This window comes from Mustela putorius, unplaced genomic scaffold, assembly GCF_011764305.1.
Source record: "Mustela putorius furo isolate JIRA1106 unplaced genomic scaffold, ASM1176430v1.1 tig00000580_pilon_pilon_pilon, whole genome shotgun sequence".
NCBI classification, from domain to species: domain Eukaryota; kingdom Metazoa; phylum Chordata; class Mammalia; order Carnivora; family Mustelidae; genus Mustela; species Mustela putorius.
Genome location: NW_025421423.1, coordinates 2,026,092 through 2,047,280, shown reverse-complemented (window position 1 = coordinate 2,047,280; position 21,189 = coordinate 2,026,092). Strand labels below are relative to the sequence as shown.

The following is a 21,189-nucleotide window of genomic DNA, read 5'->3' as shown; positions in this document are numbered from 1 at the left end:
ACTGTCTTTGGGCCTAAGCCACGGGTGTTCTCAGCACACCCAGTCCTCCTCTTGGACAGCCTGCTTCACCCTGCGCTTTCTGCTGCTCCCATACCTGCCTGCCCGGGGTGAAAGCTCCATCTGCTGGCGGGGCTTGGCCATGGGGAGGAGCCGGAACCTGAATCCCTCGGCAGGAGCAGGGCTCTGGCCATGCAGGAGGCCTGGCCTCAGGAGGAGTAAAGCAGTAAGCCAGGTGGTGATCTGAACAAGGGCATCCACCTGGGGGCAGGGGCGGAAGGGATGGACAAAGAGAGCAAAGTGTGAAGGTGCTAAAACGGGTTTTAAATAAAAATTAAACTCCCCTACTGCCAATTATTCTTGGCCAAAACAGTAAGAGTACTGTGACCTTACCTGGTTCTCTTGGCCATGTATATTAATTGGATGGTCTAGATAGCAAGTGCCATGGTCACCACTGGGCCACGGTTGTCCCATCGCCGGTGAGGGACAAGTGAAGGAGTCGAGGAGGACATGAGGGGTAAGGTGGTTTGGACGGGTTCTGATAGCTCACATGCTGGCAGGGGTTGCGGGGGAGGGTTGGGGGCAGAGCAGAGCCCACACATCACCAGATGCCCTGATTTTAGAAAGGTAAGCAGATGCCCTTGTTAGCTTCTCCCAGTTACGGGCCCACACTGTCTCAGAGAATTATTTAATAGGATCACATACTTTTGGCTCAGATGTTTCCAACCACAAAAGCAGCAAGCCTGTGTATCAGCACCAGTCTTCCTTCTGCAGGATCAGAACAGATCAGACTTTTCCCTTGGCTCCCATCCTGTGGGTCCAGATCAAGCTTCCGCTGACAGACTCCAGGGACACAGTGGGCCTCCTGACCCTCAGCGGCTCCTGTCCTATAGCTTGAGCTCCCTGGGCATCGGCTCCCCTCGCAGGCCAGCCAGCAAGTTGTTAGCTGCCAACAAGGACATGGTATTTCGGGTTCCATAGGTGGCGCTACCAATGTGGGGCAGGATCACTGGAAAGGGGAGGAACAGAGGGAGGTAAGGGTGTTTCCAGAGTCTTAAAGTGGGCCCTGTTTTCCTGACCAGGGGTTGTCAGTGAGAATAAAGAGAACCTGCTTAGTGCTCTTTGATTTGGCCACTGTCCTTATGCGCTCCACTCCTATGGGGCTGAGGGTCAGGGGAATTATACAGGGACTTGGGGCTACTGAAACCCAGATACGAGTGAGGTCACTTGTCCCCAAAGAGCACCTTTCAAAAGCAGTATCCAGGGCACTGAGCTGAAGTGCTGGGCCTGCGGGGATGGGATGGTTTTCCCAGCTGTGGGCAACAGCCCAGACGTGAGCGCCAATGTTCCTCCTTTCAGCCTGGTGAGGACGGTGGGGACAGTGGAATTTCCAAGGGCTACAATAATGGGGGCATTCCCCATGGACAGGCAGCTAAGGACCTCCATCCCAGAGTGTACACAAAAGACAGGGTCTGGCTCAGCCCCTATATGAGTCTGGAGACGGCACACTAGCTCCCTGGGGAGACAAAACTTAATATAAAGAGCTGTTAACCAGGTAGAGTAGCTGGGGAGGCTAAGAAGCATCCAGGTGTGATCCTCAGCCCCACAGCATCAGTGCTTAGGATGCCCCGCCCCGTGTCCGGTGTCACTAACAGCCTCAGTATCTCCCGTCCGCCTGTGTCCCCGTGCTTGGTGCCGCTCACGGCAGCTCTGCACCCAGCACCTCCAGACCACCTCTAACTCCCTCGGGCCCGGGTGACTCCGCATCGGGAAATCACAGTTCTCACCGCAGTTCTTCAGGGTCAGGAGCGGGTGGTCTGTGGGCAGCGGTTCCGGGGTCGTCACATCCAGCCCAGCAGCCGCAATCTGCCCGCTAGTCAAGGCCTCGTACAGGTCGTCCTGGTTCACCACTTCTCCCCTGGGAAGGACAGTGGTGCCTTGGCTGCCCCCAAGCTCCCTCCCCGCAGGCTGCCTCTACGGCAGAACCACCCACGGAATGGATTTCCCCACGGGACCAGGCACTGACTCTTAAAGCAGAAAGTCTGATAAGCTACTTCTTTACAGTAAGTCTGTACAGAAACACTGAGAAGCCCAGCCCTACCACTCGGTAGCTATGTGACCTTGGGCCAGGGTGTAACCTGCCTCTGTAAGACGGGGAGAATACATCCCACTCCTAGGCGTGCTGGGAGGATGAGAGCTTACCGACCCACTAGTGCTGGAACAGGGCCTCCGATCTGCATCAGTGTGGGGCCCTGTCCAGGGGTGTCTGCCTGAGAACGTGCAGGAACCATGGCATCGAGTTGTCCTACATCCGAGTCAGCAGCCCTCCCTCCTGTGACTGAGCCACTGAATTGTCACTAACGATTGGCTCAAGACTTCATGCTGCACCCAAAGTAATATTTGTGCAGTCAGCAACAATGCACAGGACCCCGCCCAGTCCTGGGTTCATGCAGGTGCTCTGCACACGGAGACTGAGACATGCTCAGTCAGCACGAGCCCTGCACCCCTGCATGTTTCACGCCCCCTCCAGGTCACCTCCTTTGTGGCTAGGCATTCATAAATACAGGGGCCTCTGGAGTGACATAAGGGGGACCCCAAGAAATCCCTTCATTTGCCTTTACTTGCCTCCAAACTGACTTAAGCAGGTTCAAAGGGCACTAACCAGGCTGTGTCTGGAGCGGCAGAAAGGGGAGGTCTGCCTCCGTAACATGCCCAGTGGCCTGAAGGCACCCTGGGGACACTGTGGTAAACCGAATTAAGTTGGGTTTGAGTCTATCTTTCCAGAAGCACCAAGGTTCAAGCTGTCACTAACTCAGGCCCAGACTTAGTGTATGGGTGGTTGGCCTCCAAAGGGCTGCTAAGATCGTTACACCCAACTCTTCGCAGTAGAGAACACAGACTGCCCGAGGTTGGCTGGTAACTCGTTGCTATCATGCCTCCACTCCCTGAACCATGTCTGCCACGTGCTACTGCTGGACTGACAAGCCACACCTGCTCTGTGGCCACTCCTCCCAGCCCAGGGCACTCTCTGGTGGCCTTTACTGGACTTCTGAGCTGGGTCTGGCTGATGGGTCGGTTTAGAGAGGGGGAGGCTCCACCCAAGGGGTCACGGACAACCCACGCCGATCACGGCAGCAGGGACAGCCCCCCTCTATGCTTTCTCGGGGCCCCAGGGAGCTTGGGCGGCCGCAGTGAACCTGCTGATGTTGACAAACACGGCTGTGCTCTTCATCTGCTGGAAGAAGTCCTTGTTGCAGAGCCCCTTGGTTGCAGGGGTTAAGGAGCAGGCCACGATGATGAAATCAGACTCAGCAGCCAGCCTGGGGGTGGACACTGGGGAAGGGCAGGGCTCCATGAGACGCCAAGTCCCAGGATGGAGACAGCAAAAGGATGGGAGACCAGACCCTCGCCTCCCCCTGCCAAACTCCCAAGATGCTTCCTGAAGGCCTTGCGTCCCCGCAAAACCTCTGATAACTATCCCTCCTGGTGGGCTCCTGGTATACTGCATCATTTATCCAGCCTTCTGGTCTTACAGATGGGGAAACTAAGGCCAGAGAGGGGCGGGAAGGCCCCAGTGTGCCAAGGGGGTGAGGAATGGCTAAAATCCAGCTGCCCTCTGCTCACAACACTATGCCCCCTGACAGGGGGCTAGATCCATGGGACACAAGGCTGGGGACAGTGCTCACCGGTTTATTAGAGAAACTGGGTGTCAAAGCTCCCAGCAAACCCTTATATCTGTCACCATCCCTGGTGCTCTGCCCAGGCAGGGACAGTGGTGACAAGGAACTCTGAGAGACAGGAAGCCTGGAGAGCCCTCAGGCACAGTGAGAACTCCCTGTGTGGCCTGGGTGTATCCCTGCACTCTCTGACCAGGCCCCAGTTAGCTAGGTTAGCTAGTACCTGAGCGAACCATGGGCCCCAGCTACACTTGCCCAAGATGCTGCCGCTACGGAAACAGACACCCCCCTACTGGGCTCAGATGGGGCTCCTGCGGAAATAAAGGTTTTACTTACCAAACTCGGCCTGGAATTCTGCAGCTTCCTGAGGCCTGGGCTGGCGCCCCGTGTACAGGAATCTTTGGACGCCAAATGGCTTCAGGCGCCGAGCAATGGCCTGGCCTGGAGGCAAAGAGAGTCCTGGCTTGTCCCTAACCCCTCAGAGGGCAGGAGCAGAACTCAGCAGCTCCAGGGACAGAGAGTCCCTGGGGTGGTGGTGGTGGGGGGTGTTCTTCCATCAGCACACTTCTGACTTTAACTGGTCCTGTCCCAGTGTAGCCAGCCCCCCGGAGACCCATGCTGCCCTTGGGGGGCCATGTGACAGCCCTTCAGAGACCTGGAGACAGCACCAGAGCTCCTCTGTGGCTATGACTTGGCCCTGGGTACCATGGGAGCCATTTGCTAACCATCCCTGAGAACTGGACCTGGCACCCCAAGAGTAGTCTGACAAAGCAGTCCCCTCCCTCCTTCTGGACTGTTTGCTTTTATTAACGCAGCCCAGGACTTCTTAGGACTTCTTCTTAGGACTTAGGACTTTCCAGTGGCATGCCAACTCACCCCAAAGCTTTTAAGACATTGTCACATGTCCTGCTCGAAAGACAGGCTTGGGTTGCTGGGTTTCCAGAATCAGAATGTGCCCCAAAGCTGGTGGGTTCCTCCAAGCAACTCTCCAGCGGGAGAGGCACTGCTAGCTGGCCGGACTGTCCATCCTCTCCACCCTCACCCTCGCCTCTGGACCAGGAAGATGCCGGAGAACCACAGACAGCTGCCTGGCTGAGCTCAAGCCTTCAGGCCAGACTTCTCCAAGCAGGGACCCCTGAGAGAAAACTAGCTTTGGCCCGTCTGCAGAATCACAGGTAAGCTCTGCCCCCAGATCCTCTGGTTCCCAAGTTAAAGCTTTACAAGCAAAATGCCTTCCAAAGCAGGCTTGGGGGAGCTCAAGCCTTGAGGAAGCCCTCCTCAAGGCCCCAACCCAGCCATTACTGCTTTCCTCCATTCTGTATGGAGCTGTGACCATAAAGAATCCCGACTCAACATGCTTCCATCACCTAGCAAGTTCTTAAGGAACTCTTGCTTTCATTTCTTTTATTTTTTGCTTTTGCCTGTGTTTTAGGAAGCGGGGTCTGTCCATTAGATGTCCCTACTGCATGCAAAGTGCACTGGGAACAGCCCAGGGTGGCCACTCTTTCCAAAGGATGGTCAACACCCAGACCCCGGGCACCAGAGACACAGGCGACACCAAGGTTGCTGGGGTGGGCCAGCGGGAAGTTGGGGGCCTCACCGATGCGCCCCAGCCCGATGATGCCCACGGTGCTCTGCGTGAGTCCATAGCCACACATCCACAGGGGTTTCCACGAGCTCCAGCCACCGCTGTGGGGAGGGGAGGGGGGAGGTCAGAGCCCGGCCTCGGGCAAAGATGAAGGCTCTCTGTGAACACACAGACCCAGGACCCCCAGGCAGGGGCTGGGGCCCAAGAGGTAGAAGACTCTGTTCTCCACCCCACAGGACAGCCCATAGCACGAGTTACACCACAGCCACTGAGCGCTGTGGATGAGCAGCTCTCGAATGACTCTTCCCTTAATGGCACTGGACGGCACAGCCTCTGAGGGCTGGGAGCGGCCTTTGAAGTTCTCATCCCATTTTGCAGATGGGGAAACTGAGACCAGCAAGGGTGGCCTCCCTGAGGTCACACCCAGCCAGGGCAGAGGTGGGAGCAGCAGGCTGTGAACTCAGGATCTGGGATTCCAAAACCAATATTCCCAGGGCCCCCGGGAAGCAACACAAAGTAAAGCCCCAGGCCCACCCCACGGCCCTGCGTGCACACCAGGGGGACAGAGCTGCCTTAAGCCACCTCTGAGAAGGGTGCCGACTCCTGGGGCAGCAGGGTGAGCAGGATATGATGCTCTCAGTGTCTGCCTCAGCCCCGGCCCCGGCCCGGGGCCTCAAACCCTGGTCCACAAGCCCCGAGGGCCTGCACTGGCCCATCTGCCCACCTCCCAGCAGCTGTAGTGCCTTTCTAAGCCTGGATGCACAGACCCAAACCCCTGATCCGAAACCCTCAGGCCAGGCATTGCAATTTTCCGATTTCAGAAAGGTTTCCTGGTGCATATTATCTGTTCTATCCCATACCCTCGGCAGCATCTAGGGTGCTGCCTGTTATCAAACACATGGGTTTACCGGCGGCAAAGCATGAACATTCACACAGAGGGAGAGAAATAAAGGCCTTCGATGGCCTCCTGTCATTTCTGGCCAGGTCTCACTACCAAAGGATTTGTGAAACCACTGTCAGCTTTCCGAGCTACTGGCATTGAGCGATGATGCCCACCGGCTACTTCTCAGGGGAAGCCTACACTCCATGCTCCTGCCCCTGCCCCTACTTCCTCCCCAACCGGACAAGACTGATCTGTCTCTCCCTATCCTTCTCCCTCACGATTTCCCCTCAAAGCCACCATTCACACACACGTGTCTTTAGCTCAGCTCTGCCCCTCATCAGTCTGGCTGGGTCTGTCCCTGCTCACTAGAAGAGGCCCCCCTGGGGACAGGGATCACATCCAGGCCAGGGGGACGCCAGGGCCTCAGGCACACAGCTGCCAAGCACAGCCAACTTTCCCATTGGGGTTCACTCACTTCTTCACCTCCTCCATGGCTTCTGGCAAGCGGCGACAGGTGGTGAGCAGCAGGGACATGGCAAGTTCTGCCGTGGTGTCTGTCAAGACATCTGGGGTGTAGCCCACACGGATGCCGCTACGAAGCAAAGATCTGGTGGCAACACAGGCCTCAGGCACCTTCACCAGTTTCTACCTCTGGGACCTCTCCATGCCGCCACTCTCCTCCCTCTTTGCACTGCCCACCGGGAAGCTCCAAGCTGTAAAGGAGCACTCAGGAACCGACTGCCCTCCTTCCGGTTCGCTTATCTCCCGCCTGGCGCAGGACACAAAGATGAAAGATCAGGGCCCCAAGTCTGGGGCAAATTACTACTCGCCCTTTCTGAATATCCTCACTTAATGGGAGAATTAATAATAATACGAACCTTTCCTACTTCAAGGGGTTGTGGTCAAGATCAGCCACCAGGCTGAACGGGCAAGGGGGCTACCTGACAGATGTTACCCACAGCGTCCGACTGTTCGCGGCCTGTCGTAACTGCCCTGTGCTCACGCGGACAGAGCGAACGGGCAGGCCCCTCACAGTCTCACTGAGGGGCGGAGGAGGGTACGAGCAAATGAATACTCAGTGCCCTTTCCCACTCTGGGGGCTGGCCCTCTCCCCTGACCCTTCCAGAGCGTAAGCTGCTTTTACCGCTTCTTGATTTCCTCCAAAGCCAAGTGGTCAACGCCGACAGACATGGTGCTGATGACTCTGAGATTGGATCCTGTGGTGCAGAGAGAGCATTGTTTGTATCTCTCCTCCTGGAGTCCAGCCCATACCCCAGGGATATCACAGGGCCATCTGCTTATTTTTATTTTTTGAGAACAAGAGGAAAGGCTGACATCTCTGTTCCTGGGCTAGAATCCTAAGCAACCCTACCTGACAGACTCAACCCTCTGTGGGCAGACTCTGCGGCTCAGGGAGCGGAGGTGGCCGGCCCCCAGTCACAGGCTGCCGAGTGACAGAGCTGCGGTTCGCCTTGAGGCCTCAGACACTCAGACCTCCACGCTCACCCACGGGACTGTCCCTCAGTGAGCCTCCAGCCTCCTATGACCGCCCCCTGGGGCCTTGCTGTGGACACACTGAAGTGTCCACTGAGATTTGGCTGGGGGTGCGACCCTTACACACACTCTCCACAGGGCCGGGCGTGGAAAGCTCCAGGGCCAAGGCTGGGGCATGGACTGGCTCGGCACAGACTCACGCAGGCCCTCCCCATCCAGCAGCCTCGATGTCTGAGCCTTTCCTCCCAAGAGCTTTCTAGGGTGACATTTGCCCTGGCCCAGGGCTGGGCCCCATGGCTGGAGCTAACATTCTGGGTGCCTGCTGGTGCCTGGCCCTAAGCTGGGCCCTCCTGCACGATACAAATGAGCCCAGAAGGGACGGGGACTTTCTCCAGGTCATAAAGCAAGGCTGGGGCAGGGCTGGATGAGGGCCTAGGGACTCACGCGCTCCCTCCACACCACAGTCTTTGCCCTCCTAGCTCCCTCCAGGGCTTTGTGGCCAGGAGGGGAGTAATGCCTGTGCCACACGGAGCTGCACACACTTGCTTCCTCAGGACTAGTTTGGCAGTGAATGCCTTCGGAACTCAGACAGGTCCCTGCAGGGGTGTGTGAGGAGCCAGCTGTAGCGGACTGATATGCCCTATGGGGCCAAGACGCCCTCGGAACCCTCCCCAGCCCTGCCCAGCACATACCTGCAGCATCCAGAAGCCTCTTGTCCACTCGATCAGTGAGGAGGCAAAGCAGGCCATGGGCCCCCGCTACACCTCGCTCCAGCTCCTTGGCGGGGATTGGCTCATCCGAATCCCAGTGCTCTACCTCACAGCTGAAGACACAAGAAAGATCACTCAAAAGCAGGGCAGCGCCACAGATGCCCCCAGACTTCCAGAGACCCCTGGGACTACACTCCCTCTCAGAGTGAGAACCACTGCCTTCTGCTTGCTCCCGCCTCAGGACCCCTGGGTCAAGGTCAGGCACGGGCGGCCTCAGAACTGCCTCAAGAGGGTGGCTATAAAGGGCTGTCACAGAGTGGAGGTCACCAAGGCCTGACAAGAGCCTGGACTAAAAGGAGAAAGTCATGGGGACAGCTCTCAGCTCAAAGCAAGGAAGAACCTGATCTCCCTCACAGGAGGCCTCATGGCCAGAGGGGAGCCCCGGTTTGAGGTGGGCCATTCCTGCACCAGCTGAGGCTTGAATGTCCTGTCCTTGGGAGTCCATGCAACGGGAAAGTCTCCGACTTGCACCCTGCCAGGAAGGCCACTTCTGCCACAGTTCATGAGCCGTGGAGGTGCTTCCAGAGGAGCTGCCCAGCCTCCCAGTCCTTGCCATGTAAATCAGTGCAGCATCACATGTGGCAACACACGGGACGGCGGCTGGTGCCTCCCAGAGGCCCTTGCTGCAGCACCTGGCAGACCAAGCCTGGGCACAGGCCTCCATGTAGCCTCCTTCCCATGGGCACAGCACTCAATGCTACAGCTGCCTTCTGCCCTCTCCCTTCCTCCTCAGTGCCTGCAACTTGGCAGGCCGGCAGCAAAGGTTTCGTTACATTGAACAAAACAAACAAATCTCTTTGCATGGCCCTGGTTTCTGAGCCTGGGTTCTGCCTTCTCGCTGCCGGACACTGGCAGTGCAGACCTGGAGGACACAGTGCTTCCGCCGCGGTCAGACAGAGCTGAGTTTAAATCCCAGCTCGGCCACACTGCAGCTGTGACTCTGGGCAAGGCACTTAACCTCTCCCAGTTTGCTCATCTGTAAAATGGGAATTATAGGACCAACTTCAGAGTGTTGCAAGGATTAAGCATTTATGTCTAAGAAGCACTTGAAAACCTAGCATATGATCTTCAGTTTAAGGGTCACAAGAAGCCCCTGCCAACTGTCCAAAGGGACCAGGCCAGTGACTGCGAAGGTCCCTGACCCTGCCAAAAGTGAGCTCTAGGGTAAAGGATTAACAGTCTGGATCTTGCATCACCCTCCGCCTCCCCTCTCCCCAGGCCTTTCCATTCACCCGCACTGCACTGCACGTGCCCTGCAAAAAGTGCCCGCAAAAAGTTGTGTCACTGCAACAGGATTGGACAAGGCTAGGCCACAGAGAACTTTCTTTAAGCCTTCCCAAACTCCATAACCGTCCAGGCCAGGCACGACTTGGCAAGGCCGGCTAAGACGCAAGCGCAGGATCCGGCTCCCTCCGGTCCTTGCGCCGCCGGGCCCTCCCCACCAAAAATAAGTGGGGTGTAAGGATGCCGCCCCCAGCCCGCCCCGGGCCGCCTGAAGACGCTGAGTCACCCTGTGTGCGGGGTGCGGGCAGCCAGGGAGGGCTCGGGATCCGCAGTCCCTTCCCCGACACCACCCCCGACCCCGGGCCGGGCCCGGGGACTCGGCGTGCCGCGGGGGCGCGGGGCTCTTACTCTGCTGCCCGGGCGAGTGCCGCCCAGCCTTCGGGGGGGATCCTGCGGGTGACGAACACCTTCATGAGTCTCACTGGCCTCATCCACCTGGCAGCCGCGGGACACTGACCCGGAACGCCAGACGCAGGCGGGACGCCACGGAAGACGGGGCGGGGCCTCGGAAGGGGCGGGGCTTGAGCTGGGCGAGCTGGGGAGGGAGAGGCAGCAGGGGCGGGGAGGGGTGAGGAGGGAGGTGAGTGGGGGCGACAGAGAGGGGGAAAGGTTGAGGGGGCGTTGGAGGGCAGGCAGAGGGAGCCTGTTGGCCTCGAGGAGCGGAGGCTGTGTGTGTGCAGGGAGTGGCAGTGGCAGTGTGACTCTATAGGGTGAACTGTGGAGCCCTAAGTGTGTGCCTCGTGATACTGTGTGTGCGTGATCAAGCCCTCATGGAACTGGGACTTGTTCTGGGGGGCCTTGGCCTCTGAGCACTCACTGCCACAGAAGCTCAGGGATTGGCAGGCGTGTCTGGAGTTGGAGTTGGGGTGGGTAAAGGGGCGTCCAGGAGAGTCCTGTGTGAATATGTGTGGACGTCTGTAGGGATGCCTGTAGCTGTGGGAGTGTGTCTGTGTCCCGATTGGGGAGATGCAGTTAGGGACCATCCTAATTCCCAGGACCTAAGCGCCCCCGTGGTCCTTGCTAGGTCTGTTCCCTTATAGTCACACTGTTCCACACAGTGGTCTTTGGTCACAGACTGGGCTCTGAGCCAGGCCTCTGCCTTATATACTCAGGAGGCCGGACCAGGGCAGTCTGAACCCAGGAATGGCCCCTTTAGTAGCTGCCACAATTCTCCCATATGAAACCCACAGTTGTGGGGGGAGTTTAATTGGTTAATTGGTTGCGGGCCGCCCGGTATGAAGACTGCTGCAGGCCGGCCGGAGGGCTGCAGGCTGCAGGGCTGGAGGGCCAGGGCCAGGGTGCTGGAGAGGGCCATGTGGAGTCACAGGCAGACCTGGGCTTTATAGCCCAATAATGTCCCTGGGTCTGATCCCAGCTCTGCCACTTACAAGCTGTGTCCTTCACATCATCTTTCTCAGCCTCAGTTCCTTGGTTACAGAATGGGGTAAGGAGCACGTACCTGTCAGGGTCATTGTGATGATTAAACCAGTAACGTTGGCGGGGCCCTGAGCCATGGCAGGTCCTCACAAGCGCTGAGGCTGTGGAGGGGAGAGGTGAGGAGATCAGGCTCTGGAGCCCTCACTGACCACAGGTCATTAAACTTCTGTGTGCCTCAGTTTCCTCATCTATGAAATGGTGTCATGGTTTGTTGAAAGGATGAACTATGTATGGTCCGGTGTGCTCCCACAGCGTGTAACACATGGAGTCTGTGCCTGACAAATGGTGGACCCACGCCCTGGTGCCCTGAGGTGGCAGTTGGTCAGAAATGGAGAGGCAGAAGTCCAGCTGAAGATAAGTGAGAGGGGCCCAGGCAGAGGAGCACCCAGGGGACAGAAGCCCAGCCTAGCGGTCTCTTCCCTGCCTGTTTTATCTGAATCCATTTCTTCCCCCTCAGGGCCCGCACAGAAACCAGAGACAGGCATGGAGAGGCGACAGGCCCAGCTTGGGTTCACACAGTAAGTCACTGGAGAGGCCAGATCTGGCCCTCTGCGCCATGTGCAGGCCCAGTCAGAGCTGCACCCTGCCATCCCCCTAAGTTAAACATTAATAAATGTCTAACCCACAGATGGTTATCTGCACTGCAGGGCCATCTCAGGGACAATTTCTGAAATAGTTCAAACATTGACACAACGAGGTGTTTTTCTGTCTCCCGCAAGGCCCTTGGGAGAATGACACAGCCAGGTGGCTCCAAACTCTGTTACTCAATGATGATGCCTGCACGCAGCTCCTCCCACACCCCAGGGCACGGGAGGACACTGGGTAAGCCTATCCCTGGGGAGCAGGAGGGGGCATGACCCATTAATGGGCTCGCCCCTAAGGCAGAGCACCCTCTGGTGCTCCAGAAGTCCTACTGGGCCGTAGGTGTGAGCCAGAAAAGAGAGCCGGCTGAAGGTTGGTGAGGAGGGAACCTGTGAAATGGTAGGGAAGGAAAGGATCTGAGCTGGAGAGGGCTTCACTGGGTACAACTCATCAATGGAATGAGTCGCTGATACTGATGAGCTCTTACTAAGTTCCAGGCATTGGACAGGGCAACTCACAAATTTAAACGTCTCAACAACCCTTGAGTAGTGCTGTTTCTGCCCACATCACAGATGAGGAAACTGAGGGCAAGCATGATGAAGTTCAGGGAGTCTGGCTAGCTCGATCAGTGGAGCGTGCGACTCTTGGTCTCAGTGTTGTGGGTTCGAGCCCTACATTGGGTGTAGAGATTACCTAAAAATAATATCTAAAAAAAAAGAGTGCTGAAACTATTTGCTTAAGATCATACAGCTACTAGGGGGCAGGGCTTACATTCAAGCTCCAGCACCCGGACTCCAGACCCAGCACCGGCTCCAGACCTAGGCTCTTAACCACTGTGCAAGCCTGTGCGAGTGGACAGGGAGTCTTAATCTGTTAGGGCTGCTATAACAAAATGTCATATATTGGGTGGCTTTTTTTTTAAGTATTTTTTTTTAAGATTTTATTTATTTATTTGACAGAGAGAGACCACAAGTAGGCAGAGAGGCAGGCAGAGAGAGAGAGGAGGAAGCAGGCTCCCTGCTGAGCAGAGAGCCCAATGCGGGACTCGATCCCAGGACCCTGAGATCATGACCTGAGCCTAAGGCAGCGGCGTAACCCACTGAGCCACCCAGGCGCCCCTAAGTTTTTTTTTTTAATTTGACAGAAAGAGAGAGCAGGGAAAGCAGCAGACAGAGGGAGAGGGAGAAGCAGGCTGCCTGCTGAGCAGGGAGCCTGGTGCAGGACTTGATCCCAGGACGCTGGGATCATGACCCAAGCCAAAGGCAAATGCCCAACCAACTGAGCCACCCTAGTGCCCCATTGGGTGGCTTAAACAAAAATATTTATTTAACATAGTTCTAGAGGCGGAAACTCAAGGTCAGGGCACAGGCAGATTTGGTGTCTGGTGAGGGCTTCCTAATTCATAGACGGTTGTCTTCTTGCTGGTCCTCACAGCATGGAAGAGGCAAAGGAGCTCTCTGGGGTCTTTCTTAAAAGGACACTAATCCCACTCATGAGGGTGCCACTCATGTTCGCGCCTCATAATACCATCACATTGGGCATGAGGATTGCGAAATATGAATGGGCTGGGGGGGACACAAACATTTCAGTCTATAACAGAAGGTAAAGAGAACAAGTGAGGAGCTACAGTTAAGGTATTGGCTTAGAGGGACTCTTGGAGATGGCTGTCACATTGACTGTCACTATCCATCCAGGAAGAGGTACAGTGGTTGGGGCAGGGAAGGGAGAGGTGCCTGAGTTCACCTTGGCAAGGAATGAGTTCAGGATGCCTAGGAGAGTTCTGAGTTTCCAGTGGAAGAGCCCAGGAGGGAGGTGGCGTCCGAAGGTCAGGGGCAGGTGGAGCCATAGTTCCAGAGTCAGCAGCAGGCAATTGGCAGCCCAGGAGACACCTGGGTAACTGAGAGCCAGGGCCCTCGTTCTGGCAGGGAGATCGAGACTCAGAGCACACGGAAGTTCAGAATGACAGTATGAAAAGGAGATTTTGTAGGACTTTTCTAATTTCACTTTTCCATTGAATCCATTTGGAACATTTTGTGTATATGGTTTGAGGAGGTGCTCACCTGGATGTCCCAGATGGTTAACCAGTTATTTAAGTACTATTTTTAAATGAATGTTTTAATTTTGGAGTAATTCATGAACGCACAAGATGCAAACTTCCAAAGGCACACGAGGGTATAAGCTGGAATCTTTTCTCTTCTCCCTGGTCCCCCGACTCAGATCCTCTCCCCAGAAACAGTGACATCTTTCCAGATGGTTTTAACATCTACAAGAATATGCGTATCCTTTCACAGAAATGGCAGTCTGTACCCACAATTGGCATCGCCTGGTTTTTGCCGAATGGTGTATCTTGGTGGCCATTCCACATCAGGACACGTCATTGTTTTTACTGATGCAGAGCACTGCGCTGTATGAGCAAACCATAAGCAATGAACAATTCCCTATCAAAGGACACTTAGCTTGTTTTTCCACCTTTTACTATGATGATGCCCCAGAGAAGAACCTTTGGTAGATGTCATTGTGTGCAGGTGTAACTGCAGATGTAGGAGAAATTCCTAGAAGCAAAATTGCTGGGTCAGAAAATATATGCACTAGAAAATTTGACAGATTCTGGTAAAATGCTTTTCAGGGTTGTTCAGTATATACTCTTACCAGTAACGTATGAAAGCACTTGTTTTTCTATAAACCATCTCCTGGAATGCTTTGCCTATGCTAGGCATCTTCGTCTTAGTGATTTGCAGGCAGTATCTGTGCAATAAGGAAATTAGTCCTCTGTCTGTAATACGAGTGCATACATGGTCTTTTCCACAGTTGGTGTTAATCTTATGATTTTGTTAATTATTTTTAATGCAGACATTTTTTATTCTTTATGGCTTCTACATTTTGTCACATGGAGTGTATCAGGTGTCTATTGCTGTGTAATGAATTATTTCAAAACAGTGGCTTAAAACAACAACCATCATTTTAGTATCATCTCTTATGGTTCTGGACAGAGCTGCTTTTTAGGCTCTCTCATGGAGACCAGTGGTGGCTGGGCTGCACTCACTCCTATGTCTGCTCATCGATGCTGGCTGTCAGCTGGGCCCTCGGCTAGGCTGCTGGTCTGGACATCTACACAGGACCGCTGCCTGTGGCTGGGACTCTCCCCAACCCCCACCCCGGAGCCTGGGCTCCAAGCCTGGGCTATTCCAAGAAACAGAAGGAGAAAGCTCTCAGCCTCTTAAAGTCTGAGCCTGGGAACTGTGCTACGTCCCTTCTGCCATATTCCATTGGTCATGCAGTCACGGGGTCTTTTTCTTTTTCCTTTTTTTAAAGATCTTGTTTATTTGCTTGAGAGACAGAGAGCACAAGCAGGAGAAAGGGACAGAGGAAGAAGAGAAGCAGGGTCCCTGCTGAGCAGGGAGCCCAGTGCGGGGCTTGATCCCAGGACCCTGAGATCAGGACCTGAGCTGAAGTCAGAGGCTAACAGACTGGGTCAGTCAGGCACCCTGCAGGAGTCTTTTTCATATTGGGTTTAGTTTAGTTTATTTATTTATTTTTTAAATATATCTTGTGCTTTCTAGGCCTGATACCTTTATGGTTTAATTTTTTTACTGAAATTTTGATCCGTATTTATTTTCCAATAACTAGCACGTTGTTCAATACTTCTAATGAAGCAAGCCAGGCCCTCCCACTACCCTAGACTAAATTTGCATCTATTCGGGGCTATTTCTGCACTTGATATTCTGCTCTGTTCAGCTCTCTAGCCAGTCTTACGTGACTGGTCATATGTGAGGTAGTAAAGGGCTGTTGCTTTGTGGTTATTTGTTATGCAGGCGTACACTAACAGAGGTGAGGACGCTTCTCAGGGCCCCTTAGGGCCCCTTCAGAAGCAGAGTTCAGTGCCTGCGGCCTGTTTCATTTTCGAGGCTTTGTGAGAATCGGGCTGGCTCAGAATATCTACTTCGCCTTCGAACTAGCCAGGCAAATCACCTCTGATGGATCCTTGGTTTCCAAACCACAAGAATGGGGACCGACCACTGGATGTCATGGTGGTCGGTGCTCACTGAGCCCAGGGCCAGAGCCTGGGAAGTGCATGGGAAATGTTGGCCAAATGGGATTGACTTTGATCCTCACCTCTTTGGTCAGAGGAAGACAATAGGCCCAAATCATGCCCATGTCCATGTCAGGTACTGCCTGCCTCCCCAACTTCACCCCCCCACAGCACTTGCCCCCTACAACCCCCTCCCCTGCTCTAGGCCCTGGACCCCTCCTGCCCTTGGTCAGAGGGGTGTAGAGGACTCAGGGGTCTTGGATTAGGTCAGCCTAGCTGGGGGTCTCCTTGGTCCTCAGGATCTTTTCTAGCTAACTGGGTACCCCATCTCTAAGACTTGTCCCCACTCCAGCCTCTGGAATCTTGAACCCTGAACCTTGAACCTGAGCCAACCCAATAACCCTCCTGAGCCCTGACCAGCTGTCCTGGGGGCCTGCCTGACTCTCTGCTCCTCTGTTACTCCCAGCCCTGGCTAGAGTCCAGCCTTGGTCCCCTGGGTTGGGGGCCCTCTGCAGCAACCCCCTGCCGACCTTGCAACCTAGTCCCCTCCCCCCACCCACTCAGGCATAGAGTGACTCAACCTGGGCAGGCATCCCAGAGACACCTGGAGCTAGAACCGCTGGGGAGCAGCCGCAGGCTGGGAGGCAGGGAGTATGGCTGCCTCCTCAGTGATGGGGAAGGATGGCAAGAGGGAGCAGAAAGAAAAGTGCCCGCAAGTTGGGGGCACAATGCAGGTGCCCATAAATGCTAGTCAGAGCTCTGATTCAGGGTTACGTGCTGCCCAGCTGTTCATGCAACAAATGATTGGTAATATTATTCCAACATGTCATTAGAGCTAACGCTTACTGTGTGCCAGCGGTGTGGCTGTGGCTGTCCTTCATGTCACCGCATGCAGGCCTCACAGCAGTCTCTGCAGAGGGGTGCTCTTAGTATTCCCATTTTGCAGATGAGGAAACTGAGGCCCAGAAAGGTTAAGAAACTTGCCCAAGGTCTCACAGCTAGTAAGTGGCTGAGGTGATACTTAAACCTAAGTACTGAAATTACTCTAGAGCCTGAGGACCATGGCCACCATAGAACGGGCACGAGCAGGCGGAGCCGCTCTGAGGGGCATCCCCAGCCACAGCCCAGGCCTTGACTTCTGTGCTCTCTGGTGGCCCCTCTAGTGCCTGCTCACCTGCCAGTACCAAGACCACCAAACTCATAATGGAGATGACAAGGAAAGACTTGGGGACTTGAGATCGGTGCTCAACTGCCAGCCCAGCTCAAAGCCTCATAGCACCCCCATTGGGTCCAGGAACCCCTCAATTTGTGCATGGGATAGGGGCAGGAAAAACTTCCTGTTTCCTGCACTGACCCCCTCAAAACCCTCTCCTCCCTTCAGGAGCCCTGGGGGCCCCACTTTCTCAGAAAAAGTCCTACTATCAGTCAGGTACACTCTAGAAAAAGGAACCCGGTTCTCCTATGGGTACCCACATCTCATTCTAGACTTCAAACTGGCTTCATTTGAAATGAAAATCTCATTGAAATGTCTTGAGTACATCATAAATCTTAGACAAGAAAGTTTTCAACAAGGCTATCACTGCAAACGCAGAAAAGGTTCAAGGGTCCAAACCAGAGGCTCTGCAAACAGGGCCTTGAGCGGTGAATGGAAGTATGAACAGGGCTCCTAGGAGGCCTCGACAAGCTCCTCTTCTCTCTGAGCCCTGATTTCTCATCTGAAGAGGATGCACTTGACCAGGGATCGGGAAGCTTTTTCTACAAAGGGCCCAGTAGTATATATATGAGGCTTTGTGGGCCCTGTGGTCTCTGTGGCACCACTTGGCTTTGCCGTCATAGCCTGAGAGCAGCCACAGACAGTCTAAACGAATGGGTGAGGCTGTGTTCCAATATAACTTTATCTACAGGTATTGAAATTTGAAGTACATGTAATTTTCCTGTGTCATAAAGTGTATTATTCTTCGGAATAAAAAAAAATTACTTATTTTAGGGGCGCCTAGGTGACTCAGTCAGTTAAGCGTCTGCCTTTGGCTCAGGTCATGATCCCGGGGTCCTGGGATGGAGCCCCACATCGAGCTCCCTGCTCAGCAGGGTAGTCTGCTTCTCCCTCTGCCTACCTCTCCTCCTTGTGCTCTCTCTCTCTCTCTGACAAATAACTAAATAAAACCTTTAAAAAAATTATTTAAGTAATCTCTACACAAAAACATGGGGCTTGAACTCAGGACCCCGAGATCAAGGGTCGCACGCTCCTCTGAGTGAGCCAGCCAGGTGTCCCTGGCTGTCCCTTTTTAAACAAGACCCTTGTTGTATGGGAGTGGGTAGCCGGATTTGGCCCACGGCTGTGGGTCACCCCTACAGCTCTGGACCGGAGCAGAGCTTCTCACTTTCACGTGCGCACGCATTATCTGAGGATCTGGTTAAAATGCAGATTCTAATTCAGGAGACTGGGGCGAGACCTGGGACTCTGCATTTCCTATAAGCTCCCACCTGCCGCTGCTGATCCACAGAGCACACTTTGAGGAGCAAGAGGCTAGGGAAACTTCCAGCTCGGCCCGGCCGTTCTCTGAGCTTCTAAGTGACACTCTGATGACAGATCCTGCTGTTCCCTGAAGAAATGCTCACTTGGTCACTTTCTGTGCAGACTTCGCCTCTGTCCCGTGGTTTTCTTGCTTGCCTTCCTTATTTGCTGTGTCTTTTCTCTACCTCCTGATGTTAGAGCATAAGCTTCTTGAGAGCAGGGCCTTTGTTGCTTTGTTTGCCACTGTCGTCCTGGTCCTGCCGGCTTCCTCAGGCCTCGGGAAACATTTGGTGAGGGAATGCAGAAATGATGCTGGCGGCGGCGCCTCAATAGCCTCCCTGGTTGCTCATCCCCGCGGGGACATCGTCATTGTATCACCACCTAGTGGGCACTTTTGTGTACTGCGGGGTGGGGGAGAGAAAGGCTCCGTGTGTTGGATTCTGACCCAGGCAGAAGGTAGAGGCCACGGTGGGCAGAGAGTTGCCCCTTCGGCTGCCCATATTATCTGTTCTTGTCTGCTGGCACAGAAGGGGAGCCTTCCTGGAGGAGGTGGCATTTGAGCTGAACAATGAAGGCAATAAGCTGCGGGAATGAGAGAGGGAGCAACCGTGTTCCTGGCAGAACGGATGCAGAGACTGGAGGCGGGGAGGCTGGCAAGCATGGGCATCGGTGAAAGGGAAGAGAAGCAGAAGCAGCTGGGATGGGCAGTGTAAGATGAGACAGGGATGATCCAGGAGGAGGTGAAGAGGCCCCAAGGAAAGGGAGCTTCCAGTTAGTGAGTGTTTGACACGTGCCAGGGGCTTCCCGCACACAGGTTTACTTAATCCCTGCAAAGGCCAATGAGGCAGATCTTAGGACCCCCATTTTACAGATGAGGAAACTAAGACATAGATCAGCAAAGTGACTTGCCCAAGGTTGCACAGCTCGTAAGGGGCAGAACCAGGTTCGAATTTAGGTCATCCACTTGTCTTCTCCCAGATGGAGTGCCTTCCTGTGGCTTGTGCTCAGAGGAGGGTACATATTGGTGGGTGCATGCAGGAAGCCAGGGGCTGGGTTCGAAACACCCAAGATGTTTGTTCTTCTTCACGGTCTCAGGACCTGACTGCCCATTACACAGAAGTCTCCCTCTGCTTACCTGCCTGGTCCTAGACCCCCTGGCCTGGGAGGCAGGACACCTGGATTCTGGTCTGTGCTTCCCTCACCTCTCTGGCCCAGAGGACAATAGTTATAATGACTTGGAAGAGGCAGAGATCTCTTGCTCACCCATTATACGGATACGGAAAATAAGGCCCAGAGAAGAAAAAGAACTTCCCTGACAATGTGCACCAAGCTAGGCTCAATGCAGCTTTCATCCTGGCCCTTGCCTGAGATCCTACCTGATGGCCTGAAACCGAGGCTGCCATACAGAGGGCCCGAGCCCTGGCCACAGAGGGTAGCAGAGTCTAGCTGGGCCCCCTTGGCCAGCCCAGGCCTTCGGGAAATGTGTTTGAATTTCATTTCCCAGTGAGGCATATCTCCAGGGAGAGGGTGAGTGTGTGGTCCTGCAGGCTGGAGTGGGGGCTGTGGCCTCTTTGAGGAAGGAAGGGAGGCTTAGCAGGACTTGTCCCACAGGCTTTCAGGAGACCCACCAGGGCCAAGGGAAAAATGAGGGGTCAGCCAGTTCTCAAAGCAGACCTGGCTCACCCTGGACTTTCAACTCTGCTGTAGCTCTCCATCTGGCTCAGGAAGTGACCTGCCCCTTTCTCAGCCCCTGGGCCAGCTCTTCTGGAAAGCAGAGGACCTTGGCCTGGACACCTGTGCACAGGGGAGCCATGTTCACCTAGGAGCCCTACTGAGCCCAGCTCTGTCAGGCTTCAGGCAATGGGATCTTCACCACCAAACAGGCCTGATAGTGGGCATTGTTACTATTCCTCAAAAAAACAGACACAGAGAGACAGAAAGAGTTTCCCAAGTTTACCAGATTTGAGCCAGGCCTCAAATCCAGGAAAGAGTGACACCTAAGCATTTGAGCACAACACCCATGACTGCCTTCACCCAAGCCCCTGGCCAGCCCCAGTGGCTCCTTCCACCACCTCCCCAGGGACCGATTTATCCACAGCCTCAGGGCATCTCTTGGAGCTTCTGCTTCTGCCCAGAGCCCCTCTCTACAGCCTGGGATGCTGGCTGTAAGCCTCTGGTGTGTGTGAGTGACCCGTACCATACACAGCCCTCTCCTCCGGCCCTCACACCTTACCTCATCCACTTGCTCACGAACCAGGAGCTCCATCAGCACCAGCACACACGGGGCGGGGGATGGTGTCCAGTTGGGGTGGATAGTCCATAAACATGTTCTCTGTGAGGGGGCCTCCTGCAATGGTGGACACCCCATTCTTCAAATGGGGAAACAGAGTGTTAGCAGGAAACAGTAACCTGCCTGGGTCACCAGCAGGCTCCAGGCAGAGCAGTGACCTGCCCAGGCCTCTTGGTGTCCAGACTCAGGTTCCCTCCCAGGACGATTTGGCTTAACAAAGCCCTCCCCCTGCACCAGCTGCTGTGCTGCCCCAAGGCTCCATGTGGACCCACAAGCTGGCAACTGGGCCACCATTCTGCCTTCCAGGCAGAGACCTGTCACCCAGCTGCCGGCCACCCCAGCTGGTGCACAGATGCCAGGAATGTGCTTTGGTGGGAACGGAAAAGGAAAAGGTCACTGAACATTAATGTAATCGATTTCTAGGACTCCCTATGGTGGGAACGTGTTATTTCTGCTGGGGATTTTTTTTTTTTTTTTTAAACCAGAGCCATTTCCTTAAACCTTCTCAGGGCATGGCTGGGACTTAGTAAAATAGCTGTAACTGTTGGAGTGTTTGGTTCTGGGAGCAGGGAAGGGAGGTTCATTCTTGAATGCGCTCTCTTGATGGCTGAGCTCAGCTATGGCAAGGACGAGAGGCCAGCA

The 21,189-nt window shown here is 54.8% G+C and overlaps 1 protein-coding gene across 1 annotated transcript; it reads right to left on the bottom strand.

Annotated features, from left to right (window-relative positions):
- Positions 1–671: 671 nt before the first annotated feature.
- Positions 672–10,201, bottom strand: GRHPR (glyoxylate and hydroxypyruvate reductase). Its single transcript, XM_013053784.2, has 9 exons — positions 10,042–10,201; positions 8,332–8,462; positions 7,290–7,362; positions 6,621–6,737; positions 5,275–5,363; positions 4,011–4,115; positions 3,195–3,330; positions 1,785–1,915; positions 672–1,006 (listed from the first exon to the last, which is right to left on the bottom strand). The coding sequence occupies exons 1-9, from the start codon at positions 10,122–10,124 to the stop codon at positions 885–887; spliced, it is 987 nt and encodes a 328-aa protein (XP_012909238.1). The 5' UTR covers positions 10,125–10,201; the 3' UTR covers positions 672–884.
- Positions 10,202–21,189: the final 10,988 nt, after the last annotated feature.

What these genes read in the sequence shown, in the direction of transcription:
- GRHPR (XM_013053784.2), bottom strand. Translation starts at nt 10,124, where the DNA reads ATGAGGCCAGTGAGACTCATGAAGGTGTTCGTCACCCGCAGGATCCCC. An exon ending in CATCGGGCTGGGGCGCATCG is followed by an intron (nt 4,116 to 5,274) that starts GTGAGGCCCCCA and finishes CTTTGCCTCCAG; the next exon opens with GCCAGGCCATTGCTCGGCGC. An exon ending in GTGTTTGTCAACATCAGCAG is followed by an intron (nt 1,916 to 3,194) that starts GTTCACTGCGGC and finishes TGTCCTTCCCAG; the next exon opens with GGGAGAAGTGGTGAACCAGG.